General features: G+C 45.0%; 1 protein-coding gene across 3 annotated transcripts; it reads left to right on the forward strand.

Moving 5' to 3' along the window:
• Window positions 1-206: 206 nt before the first annotated feature.
• Window positions 207-16,600, forward strand: LOC122176561 (serine/arginine-rich splicing factor 5-like). Of its 3 annotated transcripts, XM_042865222.1 has the most exons (9): window positions 207-339; window positions 1,033-1,156; window positions 2,536-2,674; window positions 6,020-6,090; window positions 7,220-7,303; window positions 9,327-9,399; window positions 13,150-13,223; window positions 13,974-14,084; window positions 15,065-16,600. In XM_042865222.1, the coding sequence occupies exons 3-9, from the start codon at window positions 2,549-2,551 to the stop codon at window positions 15,360-15,362; spliced, it is 837 nt and encodes a 278-aa protein (XP_042721156.1). In that variant the 5' UTR covers window positions 207-339; window positions 1,033-1,156; window positions 2,536-2,548; the 3' UTR covers window positions 15,363-16,600. The 3 variants fall into 3 exon arrangements, with proteins under 3 accessions (XP_042721156.1, XP_042721147.1, XP_042721137.1); XM_042865213.1 differs by lacking the exon at window positions 1,033-1,156 and having other exon boundaries at window positions 208-339; XM_042865203.1 differs by lacking the exons at window positions 207-339; window positions 1,033-1,156 and adding an exon at window positions 1,196-1,422.
• Window positions 16,601-27,137: the final 10,537 nt, after the last annotated feature.

Below are 27,137 nucleotides of genomic sequence, written 5' to 3' on the forward strand. Positions count from 1 at the left end.
ACCGCACCGCCGGAACGCCACGATCGGGCCCGTTCTCGGGCACCAACAGACCCGCCCGGCCCCGCAGCCGTCCCTCTCCCCGCGCGGACCCCTCGCGGCGCGGCCGCCATCCGCACGGCAGCCCGCGGCCCCGGCAGGCAGCGCGGCACAGCAGGGGGCCGGGGTGCGGCCCGCCGCGCGGCACGCTGGGACTTGGAGTCGGACGTCGGCGGTTGCGCAGCATCCGTTGGGGGCGCGCGGCGTTGCTGGTCTCTCGTAGGAACGAGGCAGCCATTGCCGCCGCGGCCGGGAAGAGCGCTCTCTCTCCTCACGGCCCGCAGGACTCAGCGCCCGGCGACGGTGAGCGGCGCCGCTCCCGCCCAGCGGAGGGAGGCGCGAGGCGGAGGGCCGGGCGGAGGGTTGCGAGCGGGCTCCTCGAGGCCGAGCCGCGCCGTGCGGCCTCCGCGGGGCGGGGATGGGCCCGGCCTTTCTCGCGGGGCCGCCGGCCGCGGGGGGGGGAGGGGAGCGGAGCCGCCGGGGGAGGCCTCCGCGGGGAGCGGGCGCTCGGGGAGCGGAGGCGCGGCGCCGGCGGGCCGCGAGACCCCCGCGGCGCGTTCCTGCGGCCGGGCGGGGTGGGGCGGGACGGCCGATCGCGGTCGGCCGAGGGGAGCGCGGAGCCGGCGGCGGGGCGAGGGGCCGGGCGGCGCCGCTGGGCGGGAGGGAAGGCCCAGAGGCCACGGGGCGCGCCGCGGTCCCGGGCTCTTTGCGCGGCACGCGGCCCGTTGGGATGCGGCCCGGCGCGGGCCCGGCCTCCCCGGGTACTTTTCCACTGGTGCGTGCCATCGCGGGAGCCGTCATCGGTGAGCGGCCGCGGCGCGTCGTGCCGGGAGCGACGTGTGAGGCGCTGCGACGCGCGGGTGTCCGTGCCGGTGTCGGCCGCCGCGATCTCCCGTGTTGACGGACCTGCCAAGCGCTGCCTGCGGGACTGTGTTAGGCGGCCAGCCCCATCCGTCCGTCCCCTGAGTCTCATCTCGTCCGCCCGTTGTGTTCTAGAGCTGAAGAAGCGAGCGGTAGTCACGCGGTCGTTTTAATCGGGCACGTCCCCGTTGTTCCTCAAACGAGTGCCTTGCCACGATGCCGGTTCTTGCCGTGCTTTCGGGCGGACGGTTGCAGTTATGTAAGTGTGGCCTTCCCCTGCTTGACCCTGCGTGGAGGGCTGCAGCAGGGACCGAGCTGACCCCACCTCAGCTGCTGTGAGCCCGAGGGGGACTCCAAAGGGCGGGTGGCCACGGCAGGGGACCGGTGTGCTTGTGGCGTGAAGAGCAGTCGTCACGGGCCGTGCATCCCTGACACTTCAGACTGATCTGGATAGGTGCAGTCAGCCATGCCTTACCCCCAGCAGAAGGCCAGTGCCCTCCTCGCAGGCGGTTCTCCAATGGCACAGTAAGACAAGTGAATAAGCTCTTCATCAGTAGAAGCCTAATGGGCGTTAGTGCAGAATGTGAACCACGCTAACCTCAAATGCTGCAACCAATGTCCTTACGTTGCTGACCTGGTGCGTTGGCAGGGTGTTCCATCTGCTCTACAGCCCAGTGTTAAGATACAAGCTGTATTTCTTTTCCCTGGGGCTTATGTTCTTTGTGTTTTGTATGACGGCAAACTCACTGAGTGAGCCAGATAATTAAAATTTTCTAGTCACAAGAAATGAAAAAATTTGAAATCACATGAACTTCACATTTGTTCATGTGCTTCCTAGTTAATTTTTAACTATTTGGATCAGCAAACCAATATTACAACAAGAAGGATGCATGCTGTCATATCTGGGGTCCTGAACTGAAGCTGCCTTTGCACTGAAAAGATGATACAGTTAAGGCAAACGATGTGGCTTCCACAAGAGGTCTCAAACGATCCATCTTGGATCAGCAGATAGTTTTCAAAATCTGAATATGCAGAATAGCCTTTCTTTTTGTCATTGTTGAAATCTTGTCACAACTGAGAGCTTCTTCATAGCTTGAGAGACTGTTGAAAACAGAACTGTATGATTGGTGCAAATTGAGATAATTTTATCACTGCTGTTTATCTTTTGAACACAAATATAACTTTAATTGCAGTAGTATTTCAGTGAAAGCAAGAGCTTGGCATTCTTTTATGTTTCTATCCCAATTATTAGCTCTTAAATTTTTTGTATTTAACCACTGTTAGCCTTGTAAATTCATCTTAGAGTTTACGGAAATGGGTTTGTTTGTTTGTCTTTATGGTCTGCTGGAAAAGCCTCTCTAGTCTAGCAGGTAGTGAAACCATTAATTCAGTTACCAGAGGACTTTAAGTTATATGACTGAAGAGAACAAAGCTGGGAGTTCGGTACAGGTTCTGCTGAAAGTCAGCAAGACAGGAATTTGTCACATTTCTGGCTGTAGAGGAGAGTCAGGTTTTAAACACAGGTACTTTGAGGATGATACAATCAAATGCCATTTAACCAGGCTTTCTGAGGTGTAAACGTGATCTTAATCACTCAAAGTTTGTTAGTCTGACTAGCACTGACATTTTTTTTTGTAGCATCACACTTAAGATGAGTGGCTGCCGTGTCTTTGTTGGGCACTTAAGCTCACGTGCTCGGGAGCGGGATGTGGAGAAGTTCTTCAAAGGCTATGGACGCATACGGGAAATCCATCTAAAAAATGGATTTGGATTTGTGGTAAGTAATACCTTACTTTCTCTTGCTTGGAGGCACTAACATTGCTAGGCTGGAGTCAAGGAAGAGCAAATACTTCACATTGCTTTTCAGGTGATGTGATTAATTTTCTCTCCTTCTGTTATTTTTTTCCTTATTTTCTTCCAGGTTTTGCTCAAAGTCTTGGAAATGTTCTAGCTGCATTAAATGCATTATAAATCAGAATGCATTCTTCTGTGGGATTTAGATTTTATCCCTTACTTATGAAGACAGTATATATAGTCTGTTATGGCATCGTAAAGCTCAACAAAGTCTTGACCTGGAGAAGTCTTTATGACTTCACTTCTATTTCCGTTTCACTTCTGGCTTCTTTGGTCATATCTCTAAGTAATGACCAGACACAGAAGCAAGGTAGTTAGCTAAGACTACGAGTGTGTAATAGTTGGTTGCTGAACTTAAGCAGCACAGTTTTAACTGTCACTCAGCTAAAGGTAGGTGTATTCACCATCGGTGTATGTCCGTAAAGCGTATGTGTCTCTCAGACTACTAAATGAAACACACAGTTTACTGGATCTTACTTTCCCACCTCTGGGTACCTAAAACTATTGTCTGAATCTTTGCAAGCTGGCTGTGGATCAGCCTGGTTCTTATATTCTGAGAATGAGCCTTTCTCTGGTGCTGTATTCCAGCTGGGAAGGTTTATGCCGCCCTCATACAGTGACATACGTGCTCTCATGCCATTCATTCTGCCAAGATCATTCCCTAGTGTGAAGCTATGGGAAAAGAAAAAGAAACAGTCTTTGTCTACTTATGCTTCGAATAATATTGCCTCTTAACTCCTACACATACCAGTTCCTGAGTGCACCACATTATGAGGTATTTCTTTTTGCTTACTGGCAGTCAACGACTTTCCTCTTGGTATCTGGCAGTAGATGGCTGCTCTAAGAGTTGAGTGTGAGGGGTATTTTTCAGCGTGTCCTTTCCATGTGCCGCTGTTTCTCTGTCGCCTTTTGCTGGGTATCTCTTCTCTTTTTTTGGGGGGTAGGGCTGTTGGCTTATTCATTGAAGATGTCTGTTCAACTGCTGTACATGAGTCAGCCAACCTTCTTTCCTTTCTTCTCTGGATCCCCAGTAGTGGCATTTTCTTTTCAGAACTCAGTGATAAGATTGAATAATTGTGCCATAACTCTCAGAAATATTAATTCTTCTGATGAGGAGGAACAATTTTTTCTTGCAACTGAAAGAAACTTTCCTCAGCGTAGCTTGTGCTCTTTGCCTTTTGTCCTGTGCACCCATGTGACTGTTTAGGTATTGAAAGACTCCGACTAGATCCCCTTTGACCTTTCTCTTCACCGGGCTGAATGCACACGACTCCCTGAACCTTTCTTCCTTCATAAAATCACCAGCTTTGGTGGCCCTCTGCTAGTCCTGCTCCAATTTTTCAAAGTATTTCTTGAACTGGAAAGAGCAAAACTGGACACAGCATTCAGGTGTGGCCAAATAAGTGCCAAGTAGGGCAGAAAAACACATCTCTTGATCTGCTAGTGCAGCCCAGGACATGATTTGTTTTCCTTGCTGTGAGGCCATACTGCTGACTCACACTTAGCTTACACTCTGTGAGGATTCCCATGTCCTTTGCAGCAGAGCTATAACCAAGCTGCTCAGATCCCTGCCTGTATTGTGTCTTGGAATGAATCTGTTCCAGGTGCATTACTTTATATTTTACCTTTTTTAAAGCTTCCAGTTCTTGTTGGCACAATCTTTCAGGCTATGAAAATCTCTCTGTGTGGTGGTTTTTCATTCGTTCTCTTCATCCGGATCATTGATAAAAACATTGAGTAGTATTTTAACCCTTGAGATACTCCAGCTGTGGCTGTTCAACTTTTGTTTTGGTTATTTAAAAATCTGCATTTATAAAACCTTTTATATATTAAAAGCAATTCTTATTCAACATTGTTGAGTGTTAAAATATAAAACATATTTTAACCTGAATCATTTCTTGATCTTTGGAACAAATTATATTTGCTTTTTCTGTAGATTTCAATACAGAATGTTTTCAAATCTCAGGCCATGAAGCTAGTATTTAAAGCTAGATAGACTTGCAGGCATTCAGTGTTTTAGAAACTAGCTGAAATCAGTGAGAGATGTAGATGCTAACTACTGATGTTCTTAAATGGTGGGCCTAAATGATTTCTCCCAAGATAATGTCTTCATCATTTTACAGGATTGTGCCATGAAGCAGATTTCAGTGCAAAACGAAGAAGAAAGCTGAAGCCAGTATTGCTTCTGGAAAAGCTGTTTGTAGTTAGCAGATGCTTTCTTTGACTTGAGAAGCTCTTTCACTGCTATTCAGTGCTCTTGAGCTGCAGTCCTGTGATTTTATTTTATTTTTTTTCCATCTGTGGTGTTCTGTTGATTTAAGCAATCCATGTCCACCTTTGTTCTTATTGCTTTCTTTCTTCCCTTTCTTCTCTTGTCCTCATACGGCATTACCACAGTTGCTCAGCCACGTGATAAACCTACCTGAGAAGTTGATATATTTCAAAAAATAACAATCTTTTCGCCCCCCCTCCCTGCAGCAAGTGTGCAGTTTTTCATCTGGATAGGTTTCTTGACCTAGTTTCCTGCAGAGCAGTATAAACAGCCTTGCCAAGAAGCAGCGGGCTGGATAGTGGGCAGGGTCTACTCAAGCTGACTAAAGCAACATTGCTGCCAAAAGTGAAGCAGCAAATTCCGTTGCAGCAGTCTAGGGAATTGCACATCGCAGCTGATCCACACCACTGATTGCCAGTATTGAAGAGAGATTTATCTTTCTTACTCTTCTTACACAAGAACCATTTTTCCAGATCAGTGAGCTGAATTAGAAAAAAATCAGAAGGGCTTTTTCTTTATTTCTGGCTTACTGTTTCTTTGCCAATTCAGTAAGGATTCTTAAGAAGGTTTTGGAAGTGTGCATTTCTTCTGCTTTTGGTTGCAATTGGATCAGCTCGAGCTGTTATTTTTGTATAGTGCTTCCCTGCATGTAGGGCTGTGATTTAAAACTATATCGCTTAAAACCCCCTTGCTCCTGCCCAAAAATGTATTTCTGTATAAAAATATATTTCTGTATTAAACCAAATGTTTTAATTTATTTTACATAGATCCCACAAATAGCTGTACTTTAATAGCTTAGGGAGGCAAAAGAAGTGTGCAGGGTAGAGGCAGAAGAAATGCTTGTGGATGGGAACATGTTGGGCTTTCAGCTGTAAATGTACTAGGAGTCCACTTCCTTGTTCAAAGTTTTTGCAGCAGAAGTTGCACATTTATAAAGAAAGCGTGTTTTCTAGTACACTGAGTGGAAAAAGCTGTTTATTCCCATGTCTTGTGTAGGAATTTGAAGACCACAGAGATGCTGATGATGCAATTTATGAACTGAACGGAAAAGAGTTGTGTGATGAAAGGTAAGCTTGACTATTTGCCCGTGAGTATTTAGCATCTAGATATGGCACGTTAGCTCCTGCTCACACCTGTTTGTTGTGGCTCTGAGATGGGATACACCTTCCATGACTGTAGCTGAAGAGATTCGTTTGAATCTGTTGGCTTCAGAAAAGAAGTTGATGGTAATCCTTGTATCATTTGGAGTGTTGCCCTTTGGCAGCTAGGCAGACAAGAGTGATTATATGTAGGTCGCTCCAAAAATAGTGCCTGCTATTTGTTTCCATGGAAACTACAGCAGATGCAAAGAGCACGATAATAGTATTTAATAGGACAAATTCTCAGCTACAAAACACTGTTTTTTGGCGTAATCGCTACCACTAGCTGTGTATTTTTGCCAGTGTTTAAGGAGGAACTGTGTGTCATGCTTGCAAAAATCTGCATCAGCAGAGATGACCCACTGTCACTACTGCTGAAATTGTGCTCACACCCACTGTCTGGTCTCCATAAATGTTCAGCAAGCGTTGATGAGTTTCAGTGGATGCAATTTTTTCTGCATGGAGGAATTCATGCAGACACACCTTTGCTTCATCCACACTTCCACGTCAGACACCATTCTGTCAGACTGCTCCTCTGCTGCCATCTGTCACACAGCAGCAACATGTCATGGAATATTGGTGGGAAGGTTTAGCCTCTGCTGCTATACCACCAGCATCTGCCTCTCATGTCATGAGCTGACATCATAAAACAGGAGGCATAACTTTCAGAGCAGCCCTTGATGTTACATAACTTTTGTTTTGATTGTGGAAACTATTTTTAAATAATCTATTAAGTAAGGTAGCTCTTTTTTGCTATCTTTTTCATTCTGTGATTAATTTTGGGCTCTGTTTCAATTAAATTTGGTAAATCAACCCAAATTACAGACCCGGGACCATTTTCATGAAAGTCTGAGGGGGAGGAATGGAGCAGGAGAACGCTATTGTTCTGCCTCTTTAAGGAAGGCTGATGACTGTATTATTAAGTATTGCTCGTCAGGGCAAGACGCTTCTTGTTTGTTCACACGTGCTTCCAGTTAGGAAATGTTTCAGTCAGTGTCAAATACTTAAAAGTATGCATTTTGTTTTGTCTGTTTGTTTGTTCTGTTGCTATCGTAAGGGTCACGATTGAGCATGCTCGAGCCAGAAGAGGAAGGGGCAGATTCGCACAGCGGTTCAGTTATTACTCGCAGAGTGGATCTAGGTAGGTGGTCTGTTTCCTCAAGCAGAAGAAGTGTGCTGCAGTGCTATTTTGTAGTGATAGCTGGAGCTGGGGATCCAGCACTGTTTTCTTTGTGTTGCTTCACGAAAGAGATTTTACGTTCGCTAACACTGGAGATCCATTACTTCCTCCGGCTGAGGAGAATGCGGTCTTTAAAGCGGTTTAACTGCTCAATGGAGATTCACACACATCTTTGGAAAAGCTCCCTCTCCACGTTGTGAGCACTGCGTTGGTCTCGTTTCCTACCACTGCGTAAATGATGTGAAGGAATAATGCAGTGGAGTTGCCTGACTTAACACTATATTGAGAAAAATGCCAGAGCTGCTCTATCGAGGCTTCTGTCATTAAAATGAGCTTACAGGCAAGTAGAGTGATTGTAAACCAGTAGTTCTCCAAGGTATTTGCTGTCTAACCAAGCTGTGACATTTCCAGTTGTATGGTCATCAAAATGCTTACTTTGGTACAACATACAAAGGGAACGGCATTTCAGAAGCACGACCAGGTTTCAAGGTAATTAGCACATGCAGAAGCATTTAAATACTATGTTTGGTGGCTGGACAGATTCCCTGCTGAAGGAGAACCTCTGGTCAACAGGGGAATCTGAGAAATGGGTATAGCTCATATCTGGAATACCTGTAGTAGACATGGAGTATTCATGGAAGTGTTTACTTTCAGTGAATTGAGCCAGTGGTGAATCTTGTGCCACGTTGCAATGGATTTTGTGACGTTCATCACATTCACATAGATTTCACAGAAGAACTGCACTGCACATGTCCGTGCTTTATGTCTGCCCATCCAAAGTAAATATGCATGAAGCAATTTACTCTTTATAAACACGACCGTGGCCTACACAGAGTAGCATATGAAAGATGTAAGTGACAAAAACCTCTGCGTTTCTTTCAAAGGCAGCCAGATACAAACCAGTGTTGGGAACATCTAATTTGCATATGCAAGTATGCTAATTAGATCGTGTTTTCTTCAGCGGCAGTAGCCTTGATGAGTTATAATTGATCTGAGGTCCAGGCTAAAAGTGGACTTTTAAAGTAGGAAGTGTGATTGAAGGTCGTGGGCATCTGACGCTGTAGTCATGTTCATGGTGTCAGATTGCCAGTGCCAGACAGGAAGAGGTTTGCAGTAATGGAAAGATGAAACTCAGCCTGCCAGTTTTGGGACTCTGGGACCTGTGTTTAAATGCCCTGAAGATCTGGATGTTCTGAAAAAAATTGGCACACTTTGAGGTATGCACTGAAATGAAATTGCCTGTGCTTCAATGTACGAATCCATACACACGATTTAGGATTGTGGTTTTTGGGAGGAGAAGATAAGAACTATTTGCTCTAAGGTTGGCATTCTTAGTTCTTAAATCTTTGTAGCAATATGAAGTACTGTCATTGTCAGAAGTCCTGGGTTACTTACCAAAAGGCTGATGTATGTTTGCCATAGCTCCCAGATCCCTTTGGATTCAGAATGACTAGGATTATGGTCAACAGTGACCTGCGAGGGCAGTGTATTTCCAGATGTCTTGCTGTTCTTTTCTGTTTGAATACTTTTAAGCCACGTTCTTGTTTTTGAGAGGGTCCTTGTAAGTATTTCTACCCACAAGAACACTGAATATAGATCGTGGTGGCATAAATAACTGTTCACAAGTGACTTGGCATTTAGAAGCACAAATTAAGATCCCTACCCAAATTAAACTAATTCTCTTTAAAGTACTTTCATTTTATTATGCGCATATTTCAGTATATCTAGAAAAATGACAGCTATATTGACTGCATTTGCATAAAATTCATCATCAAAATCCTTTTTATTCCCCTAGTTGCACTTCTGTTCTTGTAGCAGACCCTTAGTTATGTTGTTGACTAGAGAGAATCAAGTCTGCAGTCCCTCTACAAGGGAAAGGCTTGACTCAAATCTTGCAGGAAAGTAAAGAAAACATTTAATGTCTGAAGTTCTAAATTCCTTACACTGAAACTTTGATGTTTGTTTTCTCTCTGAACTCTTGTAGCCGCTATGGGCCGCCTGTTCGTACTGAACACAGGATCATAGTGGAAAACCTTTCGTCCCGTATCAGCTGGCAGGTGAGTTATCATCTTTATTTTCTTCATTTTCCTACCCTGAAAGTTTCTGCTCTCAGCTGAAATTTTTATTAAAGCCATCATAAATATTTATTATAAATAAAAAAGTAGGCAAAAAAATCAGTGATAAAGTCAGTATTCAAAGCAGGACTTGAGTTTCAAAGCTGTGTAAATAGTTCAGTAAATAGATTTTATAGTTGAGGATCTATTTGTGCTTACTTGTATTTGCCAACTGATAGAACTTTGAAAGACTTTAGAATTTTTCTAAATTACTGAAGAATGGCATCTATTTAAACCGTGTCATCCTTTTGTATTATTCTACCTGGAAGTGCATGCCTTTGTTCTGATTGAAATTTATGGTCCTGTTTTACAAAATATCTTTGTGGTGTGATGCATGATTGAGAAGTCATAATGCATCATTAATAAAAAAGTCTTAAGAAAGCTACTGTGTAAAGTGTGCTTACTGTAGATACCAAAAATAATCCCTTTCAGTCATCATCTTTTGCAGCTTTCTTACCACTTTTCTATTGTTTTCCCATTTGCTATGTTCTTTTTCTAGCTGGCTTTAAGACAGAATAACTGCATGTTCAATTTCTTCACTTGTTCTCCATAGCATGCAGTCTATATAGGAAGTGTAAAGCAGATGCTTTTTACATACGGTGGATGACAAGTGCATTTCAGTCTTGTTCATTAACCTTTATATTCTGAGTAAACAGACCTAAGTAGGGCACTGACAAACGTGGTAGAAAGTGTTGAATGCTCCAAGACTTGGTCTTGCAGGAGGTCCACATGAGGAGGCCGTCTTGTTGCCTGGAGCTCAGCTGATGTGTGCCATAAGAACTTGGGTACAGATAAATGGCAAAACTAGGTTTGTTCTTCTGCATGATAGGTTTGAAAAGCTTGTAACTGTACAGTTGTGGTATGTACCAAATAACTGAAAAGACAGCTTCTGAGTCGATGTAATGAGTAAGTGAATCCAATCTGAATTACTTCTGGGTATTCTATTATTCACGTGCAGTTATGCATGTGAGTTTCTATTAAGCAAACAAAACAATATTTGAAAATGATAGTAGGGACTGGAGAACTAAGCTAGAATAGTGTTAGAGAGTAAATCCTACAATGCTGTTAAGTTTATAACTTGGAAAAAAATGAACTCTTTTGTAACTTTCTTTTACTTGTAAATATTTATAATGGCTTTGTGTATACTTACTGTTTTAGACTGGAGCTCACCCAATGCAGATTTCATAGTAATGATTCTGTAGGATTCAATTAAATGTTTGAATGACTGTTTTGTATACACATATGTCACCATAAGAGACTTTACTTCTTGATTCCTGCCTAGAGGTCATTTGAACCTAAAGTGCATGTGCCTTGTTCTGCTTTGAAGCTGTACTGTTTTCCTACTGACTGTAGCCCTTTAACTTCTTTTAGCTCTGCTACTTACACAGCAGATTCAAGTATGTAATGCATTAACAGTAGGAGCGTTCTTACTCCTTTCTAATCCCTTCTAGCAGCCACAATCGATATGGAACCAGGCTTTAAAACTTACGTGCATGGTTTCATCTTTGGTGTGTGCAGATCCCTGTGCTTTGAGAACTTCTGCCTCCTTTGAAAATGACTGTATTGAGATATTAAAAAACAAAATGGCAAAACACCACCACAAAAAAAACAGCTTCAGATCAGCTTTTCTAACCTGCTGACTGTCTTGTCAGTAGGTAATTTCGTACGTTGTAGGTTGTTCTGTCAGAATCCTCCTTATTTTAGTAAATGCATTTCTGCATGTTCAGAGCTTTCCGGTGGCTCTCATTAGTTTTTTTTTTTTTTTGCATCTGTCTATTTTCAAGCAGTTGGGAAAATTAGATCTATGTTATGTAAGAATGTAATTTTAATATGTGCACTTCCTATTTATGGTTGTCCTACATTTATTTTCTTCTGATGCTAAGGACAACAGGGTGTTCTGGTGCTGTTTGAGGTGAACCAGAACAACAAACTTAGGATAAAATTTGGCCATTCCATTCCTACTTTTTGTTGTTGCTAAATAAAACTAGATAACTTTAAAATATTCCCCTCATAATACCTGATATTCTATGGATCTTGCACACTAGTCTCTTCTGAGTAACAATTTTGGCATCTTAATCACATTGATGTTGCTATCACAAATGACAGTTCATGATGATGCTCTTTAGGATTCCACATATTGTGTCAACTCTGGCAAGGGTGCCCCCCTTTTTAAAAACTTAACATTTTTAAATCAGAAAGTGATGCTGTAGTTTAACATTTTTAAACTTTCTCTTGATTGACTGATCTTGGTCTGATTAAACCTTTGTTGACTTCAGCAGAGCCCAAATGTTGCTCTTACCTCTAAATTGGGCTAAAGATGCTGAGGTTGGAGTATTACTTTGGGTCCACTTTTCATTTGCTATTAAAATAAAGTTTCTTTGTTAGAAGCACACGTGAAACAAGGGAAATATCTGCTAGTTTGCTTGTGCCAGTTTTTAAAATTAAACTATTGGATTCTAATTAAAAAAATGAGCTAAAACTGAGCCTTCCTATATCCTGTGGGAAATATTCTAAAGTTTTTCTTGGCTTTTTGTTTTCTAGTCTTTTCTTCTTCAAGCATATTTCTAACCAAGTGTGTTGTGAACCTCTTCTAACAACCTTGATTTGGTTAACCCTCATTTTTCTTGTGTGGAGGAGAAAGAAGCAAAGATTTGGGGGTTTTCAGTGACTGAAATTAGGGTTTGGCCTGTTCTGAATTTTCCTTTTGGTTCCTGTGACACTCCTGTTTTTTGGCGATCTAGATCTTGGTTTGCCTGGGTTTGATCTCGATTGGCTAGCACAGATCATCCTCGGGTTCTTTAGCCACTTCTGGAGACTATGTCCAGTGCTTTCAGGGCCTCTGGTACCTCCGTGAAGCATATTGCTATGAGCCATCAGTCTGCCTTTCTCATGTAAGAGAGTTCCTCTTGGCCAGCTAGGTAATGGACAGACAACTCTTTGCTTAAGGTACCTTATATCATCTGCCACTTGTGGCGAGCTGCGGTAAGTAGTCCGGGGCTGTCAAATACCAGATACAGTTTGGCAACGGTGCTGTTTTGAGTTACACAAATGTTTAGATTTGTAGTGACCTTTTATTTTTGTGCTTTATGCTGCTCTCGAGCAAGCAATGTCGTGGTGCTTGCAAGTTCAGCCTCTGTTAAGTGCAAGGGTGTCCTTGACATGGCACTGTAGCGTGATGGAATATTCTAGTGATATCTAAGGAAAGAAATCCTCTTGTAAAATTATTATTTGTAGACTAGTTAAACCTATTTGCATTTAATTTTATTGTGAAGTTGGGGGAGGAGAGCATATAGAATGAATTTGTCTAAGCATATTGAAATTCACTCAACTGGGCCATTTGTCCTCAGAGTGAAAACTTGCATTTAATGCTGTGTTGCTTCCTGTCAGGTGTAGTTCTGATACAGTGTATACGTTAGTGTTTCAAATATTGCACTATTCCCATAACAGCTCTTTCTGTGATGCAGGACTATTTTAAAAGCAATATTTTATTCTGCGTAGTTGTGAGTGAGCGATTCTTTCAATATATAGCTTCTGTTACCTAGACTGAGCTTCAGAAACTGATTTTGCTAGTATATGTAGAGAGAAAGTAAAGCATTATGCGGTTTTCGAGGAGAAAGTTCTAAGAGGATATTTATCTGTTGCTAGCTGACTTCTGTGTCCTGTTTAAGGCTGAAATGCTAACTTTTGCTGCAGGACTTGAAAGATGTCATGAGAAAAGCAGGGGAGGTCACCTATGTGGATGCACACAGAAACAATAGGAATGAAGGGTAAGTTCATGTTTGTCTATAAATGTATACAAAAGCAGAAGCTGTTGAAAGCAAGATCATTGTTCCTGTAATGCAAAAAGAAATGAAACCTAGCTACATAGTCTGGCTTAAACTGGCTGAAGTTTCTCCAATTAAAAATAATAAACCTGTCAGTAAATAAGAGGTCAGAAGTAGCATTGAACTCCATCTCTTGAGAGTGAAGCCAATGTCAGAACAGAAGGAGAAGGGAGAAACGTAACCGTTGGGTTCTGTAGTCTTAGCTGCTTATATGTAATCATTTATGAACTAATTCTGAGGCAAAAATATCAACCACTATCTTGCAGCTGTTTCAGCAGGCAGAATTGTGAGAATGAACATAACCAAGGAAAAGAGGTGGGAAAAAGAGGGGACTCTGTTTATTCGCTGTTAAAAATCTAAACGGAGTGGCAGGCTTCACAAGTTTTTATTCCTTGGACAGCTTTAAAACGCAGTTTAGTGGAGAACTGAAGGTTTTTCCACAGTCGGTGCAGGTTTCATTAGCTTCTTGGATTTTTATCACATCACTGCAGATGAGAGTTACAGTAATGTATGAGAAGATGTAAAAGGTGTGAATGTCAATAGGACTGTTAGGGTTGTATTTCCCTGTCATCAAGTTAAAGAGTAGCTTAGAGAAGATCAAACATGAAGCTGTGAATCAACAGATTTTAAAAAGCCTGAAGTTATTCTCCTTGCTTTTTAACTTTGTAACTTTGTCTTTTTTATGGTACACAGGGTTGTGGAATTTGCATCTTACAGCGATATGAAGAGTGCACTGGAAAAATTGGATGGCACTGAGCTGAATGGACGCAGAATTAAACTGATTGAGGATCACAGGAGGCATAGGTATGTTGCCTGACTAGGTAAAATTCTGCTGAGGGCATGGATTGAGGTTATTTTCACGCCAAAGTTTAGTTATCTAATTCTTTGGCCCCAAGCTAGATACCACAGCAGAGAGCCACCTTCTAGCATTGTAAATAGATTTACGTAAGAACTGACTTGCTGAAAATAGGCTATATAGAACACACAAGAATAAGATTTTAAAAAATAAAACATTTAAATAAAAAGATCAGAAGCTATGAATTTTGGCATTAAAAGCCTTTTAATTTATTAGAAAGCTGCTTCACAGGCCTGTGAAAATTGTTGTGAAAAGCACTCTTTTCATGAGCATATAAGCAAACGTTAGCTTCTATGGATTATTCCTAAAACAGTTCTGCCATTTAGTCTTAAAAAAACCCAAGCAGATTAGCTGTAGCTCTTTAATTAAGTCTCTTAAAAATAAAAGCTTTTTTATTTTTTCCCCATGAAAAAGAGGGATTAACTCTTTCAACAGGCTAAACTCCTGAGCCTTAAAGTGTGGTGGTGTTGGTGCTTTTGGAGACTTTTTTAGTATTGTGGAAAAACACTGAGTAGTTCACATAAATGTTTCTAGAAAGAATAAATATCACATATAGGAATTTTTGTTTCTTTACTTTTGTCGATAAATGGCTCAAACTTGTTTGTGTGCTCCGGGAGAACAGGAGGGAAGAGAGTAGGAGGGTAGGAAGGGAGGAAGGCAGGCACCTTTCATTAGGCAGTTCTGTTTTGTCAGGGTATCAGAGAATGTTACGGCTAGCAGTTTCTGCTGTCCTTGGACTGAGAAGATACTGTTTTTCAGACCGTAATAGAAACTTAGCTGTTCTCTGAAGTAACTGAATGCAGTGCAAAGTGTTCAGATGTTCAGCTGGAAGTGCTGTGTGTACAAAGCAGCTGAGAACTGAAATGGCCGTTGAGTATTTTAAACTTAGTGGGAGATGAGGCTACAGCTTTTAATCGTGTTTCTCTAGAAGCAGATCTCGATCGAGGAGTTACTCAAGGTCTCGCAGCAAGTCCAAGTCTACAGGATCTTCGAGGTCATACAGCCGGTCCAGGTCCAGATCCAGGTCCAGATCCAGGTCCAGGTCCAGGTCGAGGTCTCGCTCTCGATCCCGGTCCCGCTCCCGCTCTCGTTCTCGCAGCCGTACACCTAAGAAGAGCTACTCCCAGAAGAGTCACCGCTCCAGCTTGCCAGCTTCTTCCCCATCTCCCTCCTCTTCTAAAAGAAAATCTCGTTCTAGGTCGAGCTCTGCTCACAGCCGTAGTTAACCTGCTCTTAGAGGTGTATTAATACATTTAATTTGATTCAAGTTTCTTGAAGACTTGAGACAAATTACACATGAGAACTGGGAGGGGAAGAGTTAACGTGATGGAAAGGTAACCTCCTTTTACATTGCCAAAGTGCCTGTCATCAAATAGGCCGTCTCTGTGAGGAGGGGCTGTCAGCTTTCTCCTTTCAGTGAAGTCTGGAGTGGGAAGTCTTTTTTTGTTGTTTATTTTTCCTGCTATTAGTAAACGTTTCTATTATAGATATATTACGTACACATAATGCTGAGGTAATGGGATGAGACAATACGCTGCTTTTGCCCTCTCCTGCCCCCAGATTCCCCTCCACCTTCAAGGCCTTTGACTTCCAAAATAGTATGTTATCTTTTGTCCTTGATACGGAGTCCAGGAACGGGAAGTATACATTTTATTCCTTAAAGTTCTGTGGCTACTTTTCTGTGCGAGTATGAATGGACCAGCTGAATTTAGTTTAGAGTTCACTTTTTTTCCCCATTGCTTGGCTTAAGAGGCTGTTTAAGTTCCAGCTTTAATTGACCTTGGTAATATGCTTAGTTTGCAACAGACTTTCAGGAATACACCTTGGCCAGTTGAATATTGTACGTTTGGCTAGTGAATCAAGACAATGCTAACCAGTAATAAAAGCTGGATTTTCCTGTTAAATGAGTCATCCCATCCAGGTGTCGGGGTTATTGCGAATCCATTATACTAATTTTCCAGTAATTCACTAGTATGTGATATTGTATGTAGAGGCCTTATTTGACAGGTGACTCCATAAAACTGCACAGAAATGTCAGTATGCATGTCCATGTTTTTAATGTTTATAAAAGTGGCATAGTTTTCATACCAAGAAGTATGATACTGAGTATTGTGTGTATGACTAGCAATAGTCTCGATGGAACAGAAAGTTATTTTAGTAAAGAACAGCAGCAAAAAAGCCCAGGTAAAGCATAGTCAGCTGTGACAGCAAAAGTTAATCATGTTAAAGGGTAAGGAGGATAATTTCTTTAAATCTCCTGAATGCACAGTTGTTTTGATTAATAGAAATTTCCACTGCAGATACTGTTTGTTCTTATAATTTGGAATAAGATTTTTTTAACTTCTGGATTGTCAAAGAAGGGAAGCGTTTTTGGAAAAAATACATGTAAATTAAACTCAAAAGTCTTACGTGTGTTGAAATGTACCAATCCTAGTAAAATAAAACCTTTTTCTGGCTTACATTACACTGTTGTGTAGCAATGTTACTTGGTAGCAGTCTTGGGGACCTGATCATAAGGAAACTTATTTGAGGGTGTATCCTTACAGAAACGAATGAAATGTAACCTAGAACCCAGTTACCACAAGTAACTGATCAGATCCTTCAACTGGGAAGGGCTCTTGTTGTGACCATCAGTGGCTCAGAAATGCGTTTGAATCAATGAAATAATGGTATCTCTGCTGTCCTTGTAGATATGTTTGTGTGGTTGATTTTGTCCACCCATTCAACCGAAGGACCAACAGCCAAACATGCAAAAGATGCTGGGATTTTCCTGTAAGTAAAACCATTTGGAATATTTGAAATACAGATCCAGGAATTCTTTTATTACCTATGCTACATTTCTTTTATCTAAGGCTTCCAGACAGATACTTTTACTGTAGCAAGCTATTGCTCATCATGTTTGCATGTTTGGCATGCTGTTATCTGAATATACCAACGCTTCAGAAAACACGGAATGAACAAATAGGAATTACTTTCTGAAGGAATTTCATGTTGCGTCACTGTTGGGAAAGCTGGGATATGCTCCGTTGTCTTTAAGTGTCTGTGTTGCCTGCTTTGTTAAGTTTGTGACCTTCCCAAAAACCTTCCAGAATGTCCACTGCCCAGCCTAGCACCTTTGAGATTGGCAAGCACAATACTGGAGATCTTGAGTGCTTGTGATTACCTTGCATGTAGTTTAAATAGAGTCTGTGAATGTTGCTATTCATTTTTTATTCCTTGTTGTACATCATCAGTCCTGTTCCATAATGTTCTCTTGATTCTCTCAGCTGTGGCAATAATTAAGGTGAATGTAGACCAAATAATGCCCCTATCTCCTTCTAACCCCTCCCCCACCTCATATACTTTGAGGTTATACACAAGTTAATAATTTTTGTTGTGCTTGCAGCCAGAAATGCATCTTATTTCTGAACCTAAAGCCCAGTCTATCCATAGGTTTGAATTGCTATATATACTAATAAAAGTCATCTGCTTTATAAACTTGTTTTAAGTTGTGTGGTTGAGGTGATAGCAGTTTGCAGGTTAGAAAAGCAAAGCAAATGGTGGTTATTGAGGATGTTGACCTGTAGTTGAAAAGCAAGATGGCAGGAGCAGGCTGGGAATGTGCCTGCAGCAAAGGCCAGAATTCCTCATTGAACTGGTTCATCTGACTTGTGCCATCTGGTGGCTGAACTTGCGACCACTGCTTGTGGAGTCATGGGATGGGCATGGAAGGGCTTTGGTTCCTCTCAGAAGAGAAAAAAAGCTCATATGAAAACTGATGTGAAATCGAAGTGTGGTTCAGAGTGAGGAGAAATGTACAAAATAGGTTACCAGACATCTTCATTAAGTATGCTTGCCATCCTTTCCTACCTCTTAAGGGTTATATAATGTGCGTTTCCCTAAATTCTCCAGCTCTTTTCAAGATGCTACTCTTCATTCTTACCCATGAGTTTCCTAGAAGCTGCTTGTAGCCCTATACATCCAGTCAAAGCTGGGTGTAGTTGTAGGGCCAGCAGGGTGTTTGGGAGTAAGAAGTGGAGTAAGTAGCATAGTCCTAGGAAATACTGCTAGTAGCTCTTGTGCTGGGAACAGATGCCACTGTAATTGCCAGCCTCACCTCTTCAGCTCTGAACATACTCTTGCAGAAGGACATTTGCCATTCATTTTATGAGCAAGAATGCACAGGGGCTTCAGGATTGCTTTTTAATATGTTCTTTTTTTATTATTTTATTTTTAATAGTGTAGGTAGTGTCTATTTCTCTATGAATTCTACAGCACTTGGTGTGTCTATGTTATTTTTTTAAATACAATCTTTGTGTCCCTTAGGAGGTATAATAGCCCCAGGAGCAACCCCTTTCAATAAGAGCAGCTGAAGGCAAGGCTAACTTATACGGAAAGGCAATCTAAACTGTGAGGCCTCAGAGCCAGGTGGCCTGGCAGCGGTGGGCATTGCCCACATGTGCTGGGAAGCAGCCTGGAGCTGGGAAATGTTTGGACTGAGGCTGACTCAGACTTTTCCAGTTTAAGTAGCCATCTCTCAGGAAGCTGTTTGGTTTGAGTGGGAGATGTGGTGCTGGGAATCTGCCTGACAGACTGTGCAACTTAGTGCATTTACCAGTCAGGTTGGCGCTGACCTGCCTACTACAGTTGCAGCTGGGGGGCACACAAGCAAGGTGCTCTGCACGTTAGTTAATAGTGGGGATGCAGCAGATACGCTGACTCCATGTATGGAGCCACTCCAGGCCTGCACCTGGAAAGAACCAAAAGGAAAGGGCATGGCCTAACAGGCTGGGGGTTTTGGTTAAAACAACACCACATAATGTGCTGTAGTGAAATGCAGGTAATGGCAGCTCTATAGGTCTGGGTAGACTCAAGACGTCCAAAGGATGATCACTGCTCCTGATTTACTGGGCCTACATGTGAGTGAGTGATGAGGGAGAGGTAAGAGTGTAAGGTAAAAGCCACTCTTCAAGATTAATCAGGGGCTTAAAGTAAAGAGTTTGATTGGGATTGAATGATGCTCTGGTGTGGTGTAGCGGCAATTTCTCGTAACAAGGGTTGAATCTCTTTCTCCATCTTAGAAAACCTGTGTGCCTCATGGGTATTTGGCAGTGAGCTAGAAAGATGCGAATCAACGTGCTTCTATTTGTGGTGTGTGTGTGTGTGTACATGAGATGCATCACTGGAGACTGAGATCAGGCCCAGTGGAACTGTATATGCATGCTTATTTTCTATTGCCCAACAGCTAGCACTCAGCAGTTCTAAGGCAGTTGATTTCTCCTTGTGTTTCAGAGGCCTTCAGATATGGCTGGCATGGGTAAGGTGTAAGAGGTCATGCTTTTCACGACTGTGAGCACCTGCCAGTCTAGCTGAAAGTGTCAAAATATGCAGATGCTCCTGTAGTCTTAATATGGAGTTGCAGATGCCTGTGAGCCAGATGAGGCAGTGGTTAGGGAGTTAAGGAGTATTCTCATCTCCGAGAGCCCTTGCTGAGGGCTGGTGTGCCGGGGATAGGGCTCTGCTTGCAGAGGGCCGCATGCTCCCAGCCCCTCTGCTGGCAGTGCTGCAGCCATTGGCAGCAAGCAGCACGGGGCTCCTTTGCTGCTCGAGGCTTCCTGGGACCCACCAGATGGTGCTGTAACACTGCCTCAAGGAACGGCCCCTTATGGAGGAAACGCAAAACCCATCTTAAAATAGCCGTGTTGACCCAAACCATCACTTTTGTGGAAAAAAATATATATATATTTGTATACCGAAAATACATAGCAGCACCCCTGCCTAGAGAACTGGAAACTCTGCTTTCCTCCCTCCGTGTGGTTTCCGGCACGCTCACCTGCTGAGGGCGGAAGGAAGAGGAGGGGAGCAGGGCCTCAGCACTCAGCTGAGGTGCGTGCTGCTCACACAGGATCTGTGGCAGCCCGTGTGCCACTTCCATCCCTCTGCCATGAGGGCCCACAGAGTGACCCAAGGGCTGTGGGCCTGTTTGTCACCCAGCTCCTCAGCAGCTCCTGAAGGATGCAGGCACAGCTTCACAGCAGGCACCAGTAACCACGAGCAGTTGGGAGGAGCGAGGGGGATGTTTTTACAACTGTAAAAACCACAAACCAACCACCCAGGAAACCTTCACAGACTGTTCTTGAGGGTGTTTGCTGAGGCTTAGAAGTAGCAAAGAGTTTGCAAATGCTCCTCTTCTGAACCAGAGAACTGCTGAGGAGCCAGCCGCCCAACACCTTCCTCACCCCCACATACAGACACGTACCTGCAGGAGCTGCCCAGGGCTGGAGCTGGCAGCCTCCTGCCATGGCCCTGCTTCCAGTTGGCAGCAGTGTCATTCAGTGGTACCACTCTTCTCAAGCAGATTGGTGACAAAGAAGCTTCAGGAAGTCACTTCTGGCTTGGTCTGGTGAAAGTGTCTCTGGATGTGCCTTCTGAGCTGATGGCTTTCTGCTTTGTTTTACATCTCCTGCCCAAAGTAGCCCTCTCACAGCAGGGCAGCTACTCCCTGGAGGCTGCCTTGCAGACTGCCCAGGGGCTCTGTCCCCAGGTGTGCCTTTCCTGTCCCACCCTTTCTAAACAACCTCCCCGAGGCAGCCTTTCTGCATATCAGAAATAGAACTGTGCTCACACCAGCCTCTGCCTGCCTCAGGGCTCCAGGGAGGCTGCACCCTCAGGCCCAGCAGAGGCCCAGGCTGTTCTCCTTCTTCATGAGCCCTTTTACAGCGAGGGACCTCTGCTGGCTCTCTCTGTTCACTCCCAGGCAGAACAGGGGTCTGCAAAATGGCTCCCCCTCAAGACTAAATTCCTCTGCCTAAGAGCATGAGGCCACAACAGCCAGACAGGAGGCACCTGGAGGAGAAGGCTCGCCCCCAGACCAGCAGGGCTCAGCTCCTGCCATCTGACAGCACGGTGGTGAGCTATTCCATCCTCTCACAGTCCTGAGAATGTGGGCTTGCCTCGTCCTATTTGTCCTTATCAGGACATCAGGGTACCTGCTGGGCTGAAAAGCAGGGAAGACAAAGGTAAATGAGGTGCCAACTGGTCCAGCTTCTCAGGGATTTTATTTACTCAGGATCTAGAAAACCTTGGGCAAATGCACAGGCCATTCTCAACAGTCTGTTTCATTGAGGATAAGAGACATCATATTGCCTTTTCCTCAGCTTAACAGCCCACCCACATTAAGCTCTGTCCTGTGCCTCTTCTCCCAGACAGGCTGATAAAACTGGAGCTCTGCTGCTCTGAGGGCACACTGCTGCATTGCTGCCATCTTCCAAGGGCCATCATGTAACAGCCGTGCAGTGTCACTGCCTGCTGACAGGCACCGGCCCCTTCGCATCCTCTCCTTTGCATTGCTTGCTTGTTTTCCTTCTTATTCCGAGAAGCAGCTTTATGCCATTTTCAGCCCCTGATTCTCCAGGAACAAATGCCAAACTGAAAGCGAATACTTGGGAATGTTGTCCTGGAGGTATTGACAGAAACACTTTCCATCATTTCATTTACTGAGAAAAACACCCTTGAAAACACACCACTGCAGAAAGCTTTTCTTGTCTTTGGCACCTCTGGGACTTCCAGCGTCTTCTTGGGGCGAGACCTTCACCGGGACCCGCCCCACTTCTCACTTGTGACCAAAGCACACAAATAGAGTGTAGAAAGCAGAGGAAGCGGCCGCTGCTGTCCGGCGTGAGGGAGCTGCCCATACTTCAAAGCCCTGCACAGGCAGGAAGAGCTGCGGGGCAATGCCGAGTGTGGGGCGAGGAAATGGCGGGGCTGATGGGATGTGAAAGCTGCGAGCGTGTCAAAGGCAGGACGGAAGTGTTGTAGGGGGGCAGCCCTATTTTTAGCCACCTCTTGCAGAACTTTGCTTGCACTCGCTGTAGAAGAGCTTCTTCCCTTTTCCTTGACGTAAGCGGAGCCCATGGCGTTTGGGTCTGTTTTTATTTGGCCACTCACGCAATTGCACTGACTGAAAGGTCCCTTGAACACTGCTGACTCAAAAACACCCGTGGTCACAGAATCCTTGACAAGGAGAACAGAAAGCATCTGGCACTTCCCTGTCCCCATTTCAGGACTGTGAGAGGTAGAACCCAAAGTTGAGGCTGCAGAGCGTGACTCTTAGTCATATCAACAGGGGATTTTGCAATTGGTGGGTGCGGGGTGCGAGGCAGGCAGTATGCAAGCAAATCTGAAGTGCTTTGCAAAGCATTGGAGTGGGGTTCCTCTGCTGCCAGGCCTGCACAGCAGAGTGCAGCCCTTACTCCCTGCTGCCCTGCATGGGCTGCTCCACTTGGGTGCAAGTTTAGCACAAGTGAGCAGGCAGCACATGGTGAGCAGTGTGTGGCCATGGCTGCCCTGCATCTGCCTCCTGTTAACGTTAGCAGCAACTAACTTCTCTGCAAGGCAGAGTCCAGAATGGATCCCATTGAGTTTGGCCCAGCTTGGCTGGTGCCATTTAGCTCAGGGACAGGATGGAAGAATGGGGTTGAGACTCATAGAGCCAGCATCTCATTCCTACAGTGGATAACGGATTACCTATCTGTAGAGCTCATTCTTAAGCTGGATTGATTAAGGCAGAATTTGCAATTGCTGAATGAGAGATGACAGAATCACAGAATGGCTTATGTTGGAGGGGGTGTTAAAGATCATCCAGTTCCAGCCCCCTGCCGTGGGCAGGGATGTGGATGGAGAAGTGCTTTGTACTGTGACAATTTTATTTAGAAGCCAGAACTCCTTCGTAAGGAGGTAGTGGGAGGAGGAGGTTATTAACAATGCCACTCCTGTCCGAAGGAATGTGCTGGAAAGTTGCTTTGGCCTCTAGATGGCACCCCTATTATTCACACGTCAGAAAACTGAAAAAGCAGAAACGCCTTCCTTCTCAAAGCTGGACTTACAGGCAGGCCTAAAACGTCAGGAGCTCGGACCAAAACCTGCGGGCAGTCAAGATTACAGTGGGACCCATCTGGGTTTGTTTTTTCCCGTCGCCTTGCCCAAAAGGAGGAGTAAGGACTTGCTTCCCTCTGGGCTCTGTACTGGGTAATGGGCCGGGAGCTGCCACTGGGAACTCGTGCCGGCGTTCCTGAAGTCGTCTGGAAAGCGAGGCGGAGCTGCGGTGCTCTGCCCAGGGATGCGCCTCGCCCCGGGTGCCGGCGGCTCTGCTGGGAGCAGGAGGTCCGGGCTGTGCTGCTGTGTGTGACCCGTGGGATGTGGGGTGGCCAACTTCCACAGAACCAGAGCAGTGCTTTGCCAGAGCTATTTGTATACTAAATTGCTGTATTGTTTCAATTAAAAAAAACGCAGCCAGGCATTTAATGGCTCCCATCTGCAGCCACTCTGGGTAATTCACTTCCCACTTCAAGGTTTGAAGTCTTCTTTTCTTTTTTAATCGCAGGGACAAAAAGGGAGAGTTAATGTCCCTCATGTTGATAGATCTATCTTCATGCTCTCTACTTTAAATGAGGTTAACCAGGCTTTTGAGGGAGAAGAGTCATAAATATTTCCTTGTGTGAGCAGAGATGCTGGCCAGGGAATCATGGGAATCCATCTCAGCCAGCTATTAACAGGCTGTTAACAGACTGTCTTTCTAATTGACTTAAATGTAACTTAGTTGACCCAATTTCAGTATTTCCTGAGAACTCATAGTCTTTACTTTTTCCATCTGGTAATATCCTGGGAGCTAACTGCCATATTCAAAGAGGGAGCTGAGGGAACCAGATTCCAAAGGTGCTGGTGCCCCAGGGGCAAGGCTTGGAGCTTACATGTCTGACCTGCACTGAAATCCAAAGCAGTCAGGACCGCTGCCTTTTTGAAATCCCACTGGGCCCCCTCTGGCATCTTTAATACCTCAATACTTACAGTACCTCTCCTAGTGGAATGTGTGTGCGCACAGAAGGCAGATGACATCCATAGGGTACAGAAGTGTGGCATTCTTTTTAACTGATAGTTCAGGGATAGTTCACAATACAAGAAGGATGTCCTCTTGGGGCACCTAGTGAATAGCTGTCCTGCAAGCTGGACGTTCACCCAGTGTTCATGCACTGAGCTGCAGCAGCTCGCAGCGGGTTGGCTCACCCGGTCAGAAGCAAACTGCTCAGACTGTGGGCAGCTGTCAGGTCAAGGAGCTGTCAGAGGAGCAGTACAGCCTTCCTGCTGCTGAGAAAGAGCAGAAAGGAGAATAAATGTTTAAGAAAAGGGGGAAACAGCTCTTAAAATAGTTGTTAGGTTGGATTTTGTGTGTGTGTGATTTTTTGGGGGAAGGAGGGGAGGCTGGGTTGATTTTTTTTATGGTTTAATAAAGTAGAAGAAAATTTATAAGAAATTTATGTTCTGATTTGAATCCTACTGATGCTCATGGGAATCCCTTTAGTGAATATTGGACCCAGTCCAAGAAAAGCAGGCTATTATTCCCCTCACTTCCATTTATCCATAGCTGTGTTCTTCTGCTTGCAATCTTGTTAGAGTTTGCCAGTAGATTTAGTCTGAGCCTCATCAGCGGGGAACCTGGATAAGAAACTATGGTCAGCTGCCTCTCAGCTCTGAGCCAGTCTTCCTGAAAGAGTGACAGTAACTTTGGATGTCATGACTGCGTGACACACAGCTGCAACCTTGACCTGGTAGGATCTCCTACAGTCAGACCCAGCAGAGGGGTATGTGACTTTTCTTTCTCTGTCATGCACTAGCCTGCTCTGCCAGCTGGATGATTTAAGCACACCAAAACCAGAACAGCTCAATAAAATGGTTTCTGCGTGAACAGTTCAATGAAAATATCTGTGATTGGTTGTGGTAGAAAATGCAAATTAAAAACCCTTTCGGATATACAAAAGAAAGACCAGAAAATCACCCTGTGTTGCCAGGACCAGAACAAAGGCAGGCACTTGGAAGCTGTTCCCTGGACGTGTTCGAGGAATGTGTAGTTGTGGTACTAAGGAAGATGGTTTAGTGGGCAACACTGGTCATAGGTGGACAGTTGGACTGGATGATCTTAGTGGTCTTTTCCAGCCTTCATGATTCTATGATTCTAAGCAACCTGGGCAGCTGGCTATGAGGAAGCAGGTTCCAGCCCGGCCTCTGCCAAAGAGTTTCTGGCTGCTCTCTTTAGTGTGTAGTTGCTAAACCTGTGCACCTGCCATGGAGGAGGTCAATGAGAAATCCTGGCTCTTGTTTCAGTGCCCTAGGGACATGGGAATGTTTTTGGGGAGTTTTGTACTTGCATCACTTGCATCTGTGCTGTCCTTGGTAAATGTGTTTGAGTTCCAAGAGGTTAGAGTCAGGAGTACTTGTGCTGCTTGGAAGGACAATTCCTACATGGACCAGGCTCCTCTCTGCTGTTCAGAGAGCAAGACAGCGTATGGGACAGGTGGTATGAACAGTCAGTAAGCTTGGGCTTGAAGCCTGAGCTTTGAGTTATCCACTCACAAGTCTATTAGCGCTTGGGAATTCAGACTGAAGTTATGTCAAAGGTAAGTCCACACATATTAAAAGGTTAGAAATATGATTTTGAGATAACTCACTGGCCTCTGCCTCTTCTCACATCCTACCTCTCTGCTCTGTTACTATGATGAGGATCTCATGGGACATCTGAGGAGCAGCGTGGACTAAACTTGTTCTTGGGGACATGGGCTTGTGATTTGAGCAGCAGAGTGGCTATGGTGCTCCTGGTGAGGAGGGATTAGCCCTCACACAGCCCGTCAGCTGTCTGTCCTTCCGTGCTGTTGGTCTGCTGTAGGAGGTGCAGTGTGGGAGCACATTGGGTGTGAACACAGAGGTTTCTGCTGAGGCAGAATCAAGTGGTGTGACCCTGAAAAAGGGAACAGGAGCTGCAACTTCCACCCTTGTGGGCTAAGAGGAACGACCACCCCTGAGGTCCCAGGAAGCTGCAGGCTGCTCCAGACCCACCCTTATGTGGAAAGTAACACACCCTTGCCTCTGTCTGCATGTGGCTACAGGTTCTTCGCTGTAGCCCAGCCCTCCTGCTGATGTGTGGCCTTTGGGTGGTGTGACACAGTGCTGCTAGGGAGAGGGCTGGCTGTGGTGGGCTTCCTTCTTACCTTACTGCCATGTGCTGCTCCTACAAGACAGCCTCCTGCCAGCTGGAAACCCAGCGCTGCCTCGTGTCTCCAAAATAAAGATTTTGTCCTACAGTTTCATGACTGTAATTGTTAAGCAGCTCTGTTGTAAGCTTCCCACTATCTGCCTCAAGCAGCTCATCTCTGCGGTTCCTCCCATGCTAATCTCTGTGATCTGTGGCATGCATACAGCACTGGCTGGAACAGTCCCTCCCCTCTGCTGCACCGTATTTGCCAGAACAGGCATAACTCCAGATAACCGGATTTGAAACAATCAGAGCAGGAAGCGGCAATAACTGGCCTGGAGGGAAGGCGGGGAGTTGCCCATAGACAGTTTTTTAGAAGGGTGCCCAATCTGCGATATCTGATCTCTTTCCATGCTCCTTTAGCCCAGGTACAAAGGCAGGATGTAAAGCTTGCAGGAGTCATTTTCATCCTCTCTCCTTGGCTTCTGATTGAGTTCAGATCTGCACCATCTCTTTCTTACTTCAGCGCTGTGTGTGTGGTGACACGCATACTGACCTATGTGTGCACATGAGGAAGACCTCCAGAGCTGCGTCTGCTTCAGACGTGGCACTGATGTCACCCCACGGATGTTGCCTCGCTGTGGACAACGCAGTGGATCAAAGTTGGTGTTATTTCTCCTGTGGAGCACGGGGACCACAAGGATGGCTCTGGTGCAGCTGGCGCTCCCACGGCGGGCAACCACAGCCCGTGCCAGCCCTCTGCCCAACGTGCCTACATACTGCGGGGGTCAGATTGGGCCGAGGCAGGTCCTAGGTGAGTGCTCCCACTGCTGAGCCTGCAGCTTGGTCACCAGCACCCTCCAGCCAGCCACATAAACATCACCCACCGGGCTCTGCTGCCCATCCCCTGCTCCCCCAGCCAAGGGTCACGAGCTGTGGCCAGCAGTCGGCTGCCAAACGCGGCCGTGGCTCTGTGCAGCCAGCCTGCGAGAGGTCGTCA

The sequence above is a fragment of the Lagopus leucura genome, unplaced genomic scaffold (genome assembly GCF_019238085.1).
Source record: "Lagopus leucura isolate 7727_CA_CO unplaced genomic scaffold, USGS_WTPT01 Super-Scaffold_1, whole genome shotgun sequence".
NCBI classification, from domain to species: domain Eukaryota; kingdom Metazoa; phylum Chordata; class Aves; order Galliformes; family Phasianidae; genus Lagopus; species Lagopus leucura.